The sequence below is a fragment of the Ochotona princeps genome, chromosome 10 (genome assembly GCF_030435755.1).
Source record: "Ochotona princeps isolate mOchPri1 chromosome 10, mOchPri1.hap1, whole genome shotgun sequence".
In the NCBI taxonomy this organism is placed as follows: Eukaryota; Metazoa; Chordata; class Mammalia; order Lagomorpha; family Ochotonidae; genus Ochotona; species Ochotona princeps.
The window spans coordinates 71,754,611-71,758,508 of NC_080841.1; the positions used below are offsets into that span (position 1 = coordinate 71,754,611).

Below are 3,898 nucleotides of genomic sequence, written 5' to 3' on the forward strand. Positions count from 1 at the left end.
TGGAGCAACTCAAGTAAACCCTTGTTTGCACTTTCCAACCACATCTGGTAACAGGACTTGAGAAACTCCCATTTTGTCTAGGGTGCAGACTAATTTTTTTTTTTTTTTAATGAAGGCACTTCACTGCTCTTTAGACATTAAACAACAACAAAATCTACCCTGGTAGCAACTGGCACGTAAATGTATGAGACCTAATTAGATCTTTGCTGGTTAATACAAATCCTGCTCTTCCCCAGTCATCAGCCAAAAGGTACACAGCTGTGACGTAACAGGCAGGCATTACACTTAGAAGAGCAAGCTCTTGGGTTCCTCCACCTTTCAATTATATATATATATTTGTAAGTAAAACAAAATTTATTAGGCCAGAAATGTTCTGCAGAAAAGGGAATTACACTAATTTTCATTTTGCCAGGAACTTGCCCCCACTCCATATTAGCCCCATCTAACTCCTTATACTAGTAGCATGTGAAAATTTCCATCGCTCAACATTATTAATGTCAGCCTCAGTATTACCACGGTAGGTTTTTGTTCTTATTTTTTAAGCTTGTCAATAGGGTGGGAGGTGTAAATTTTCAATTATATTTCACTGAGACTTTGCAATTAATAATTTTTATACCATTCTGTTCGTGTGAGATTTTATGAACTCTCTCGATTCTGTAGTATGTTTTTCATATTAAAAAAGAAAAAAATCTTGGTTCTCCATGAAACATTCAAAGAGGCAACGTGATTTAAAGAACACTATCCACAAAGCTGTCGTAAAAGTAAAATTATGCCATTTTATTCATTCCATCGGCTGACAACTGCTCTATCGTACAAATATACAGTGTGGTACAAAAAAAAGTCACAAAATGTTACAAAATAAAAAAGTACAAACTGCAGTACTTAATAAATATGACTAAAAATAGTTAAAGTGGCAACGAGATAGATTTTTAGGTTGGAAATACTGTTTGACCCAGCAAACCACACAAGCTCTGTTGACAATCTTTTTTTATAAAACACAGGGAAATCCTATTTTGCTTTTTGAACACACAACATGAAGACGGACAGTATTTTCCTGCTTGAAAAGTAAATTCTTGCCACGGTTGTTTCCAGCTATATGCTTTTCAAACTCTCTTTTTCCTTCGCATCTCTCTCTCTTTTTAGACAGAAGCGATAAAGCAGGAAAGTGTATCCGGTCACAAAGTTATAATCCAGGAGCTAAATTCCTTGGGTAACAAAATGACCACGATTGTAAATAAAGCAACCGATCAGACAGCATCAGACAACACGCTCCAAAAACAGCCAGAGGACAGAATCCTTGCCGAGGTACTCGCTGCAAACATCAAACTTTCAAGTAACACCTGGTAGAAAACCCAATCTCCCCACCCCGACCCCTCGACCCCAAGTACTTCTCTCTCTTAAAAAAGATTGACCAGTTCTAGAAAAATAATGATTTCCATGAACAACACATCTGTTTCCTCATCGTGGAATGGGCCGTTCCTCGCTCACCACACGGATCAAGGAGAAACGTCACACAGAATCGTGACATTCCAACCAAACGCCAAAGTCTGTCCCGGAGAATAAACTTCATAGAAAGTATTTCTTCTTCCATTGGAAAGCAATCTATCCAAAACGGAGCACATCTCAGACGCGGGTGCGTCAGTTGTATTTAAAAAATTCTGTGCAAAAATACAATTATATATATATATATATAAAATAGACCACCAGGAATGAACAAAATTTACACTAGGATCAATCAGCTTGCAAATGCAAGGAGTGCTTTACACCAAACGGCACATTATCAACAGCAGTAGGATCACCAAAGCTGGAACACTTCCGGTGCTCCGCGACCTTCCCCGTGTGGAAGAACAGACATTCAAAAAAAGGGGGAAAAAAATTAAGGCAGGATACCTACAGGGAATCTACTTAGGAAAAAAAAAGAATTTTTTTTAAAGTGCCATTACCCTGATCAGAGTCCCCAGCCAGCCCCTCTCCCTGGGCGTGTCAAGCGGCCGCAGACACTTCAAGAGCATGCGTTTTGTTTAATATACATTTTGGATAGGGACACGGCCATGGACTTGGCCAGTTCTTCGTCGCGTTTCCGCTGCACCTGAGTCTGCCGGCACCAGTGCTCGTACTCCGGGTTGGGGTAGCAGTGGTCGAAGACGGCGTCGTAGTGTCCGTTGCTGAGCCAGCTGAGCCAGATGCTGGGCCGCAGGGCGTCCTCGGGCCCCAGGTAGTGGATCATGGTGGACACCGTGGGGCTCTCCCACCGGCCTCCCGTCGTCAGGTGGATGTTGACGTTGAGCATGCGGCCCATGGCCAGCAGCTCCGGGTAGCCGGCCCACGCGCCGTCCTGCGCCGCGGCCACGATGAACTCGCCCACGTCGCCCTCGATGAGCGGCCCGAAGTGGTCCAGGTGGTCGGCGATGTAGTGCACCGTCTGCTCGCGCAGCTCGCGGTGCAGGCCCTGGTCACCGTACACGGCCTTGCTCACCGCGCGGTACAGGCAGTTCCCGTCGGGGATGATGTGGAAGCGGTACTTGTTCCTCTGCCGCAGGTACTTGTCCTGCTTCTCCACCTCCGCCAGGTACAGGGCCAGCTTCTCGTCTCGGGGGTCCGCCCTGGACACCACCACCAGCGTCTCGGCCTCTTCGCTGCCCGCAGCAGCCGTAGTAGCATGGGGCTCCTGGGGCTCCGGATCCACTGCGTCTGGGCTCGAGGGCTGCTCCCCGGGAGCCCGGGGCTCCTGGCCGCTGCCCCACGCGCCGGAGCCGGGCTCGGAGCTGCCCAGGGACAGCGGCGCGGGGCCCCGGGGCTTGGAGGAGGCGGCGGCGGCCAGGGTCTGCTGGTGCTCGCTCCGTCGGAAGTTCCTGTCCGGGCCGTCGGGCTCGGGCCGCAGCAGCTCGTCCAGCAGCCAGGCCGAGGAGCCGCGGCGCGGTGGGCTGGGCACGGCGGCGGGCGGCGGTGGTGGCGGCGGCGGGGTCAGCAGCAGGCAGCGGGCACGCGGGGCGGCCGGGGCGGCCGGGGGTGCCGGCTCGGGCCCGTGCAGCAGGAGGCGGTCTGCGCCCAGGGCGCGCACGGTGATCTGCGCCGTGGACGTGTAGTGCGGCGGTGGCCGCGGCGGCTTGCAGGAGGAAGACGCGGCTGGGGCAGCGGGGGCGGCGGCTGTGGCGGTGCCGGGCACCACCTCGAAGCACGAGGAGTAAGCAGGCATCGCGGCGGCGGCGGCGGCTTCCCGGGGCTCGGCGGGAGCTCCGGGCCGGTCCTCTCCGGTCTCGGGCTCCTGGGCTGCGCTGGCAGGCCCGGACGGCTGCAGGGAGACCTTGAAGGCGGTGGTGGCGGTGGCTGCGGAGGGCGCGGCGGTGGCGGTGGCGGCGGCCGTGGGGCCCGGACCCCCGGCGGGGAAGTGGGTGCAGACGCTGCTGTAGAGCTGCATGGCCCGGCCGGCCGCGCGGCCCTTATAGGCGCGGCCCGGGGGGCGGCCCGGGGAGCCAGCGGAGCGCGCTGACCGAGGCCCCCGGAATAGAAATGACTCTTCCCACGGGCCGCCGGCGCCGCCGCCGCGCGCGTCAGCGACCGCAAATAGCGCGCGCGCGCGAGCGGGGCCCGCTCCAAATTCCCGCTGCGCCACCGCGCGCGCCGCGCGGCCCCGGGCTGGGATGCGGGAGCGCGCGGGGGGGGGCGCGCGGCCGCGATTGTTTACCTCAGGCAGCGCGGCCGCGTCACGTGAGCCGCCGAGGAATGCGCGGCTCGTCGCGGCGCGCCATTCAAGCGGCTCGCCACGCCCCCTCCGGGGAGACGTCACGACGGGGCGGGGCGCGGAGGACGCGCCAGCTCGCGGCGCTCGGGTGGGGATGGGAGCGCCGAGAGGCCCCTGGGCATGCGCAGTGTCGCGCACACCTCCCCGAAAGGCCAC

General features: G+C 55.9%; 1 protein-coding gene across 1 annotated transcript; it reads right to left on the reverse strand.

The window, feature by feature from the left end:
• Positions 1-755: 755 nt before the first annotated feature.
• Positions 756-3,522, reverse strand: OTUD1 (OTU deubiquitinase 1). Its single transcript, XM_036495339.2, has one exon. It carries the CDS (start codon positions 3,416-3,418, stop codon positions 2,003-2,005), a length of 1,416 nt encoding a protein of 471 aa, XP_036351232.2. The 5' UTR covers positions 3,419-3,522; the 3' UTR covers positions 756-2,002.
• Between the last annotated feature and the right edge of the window lie 376 nt (positions 3,523-3,898).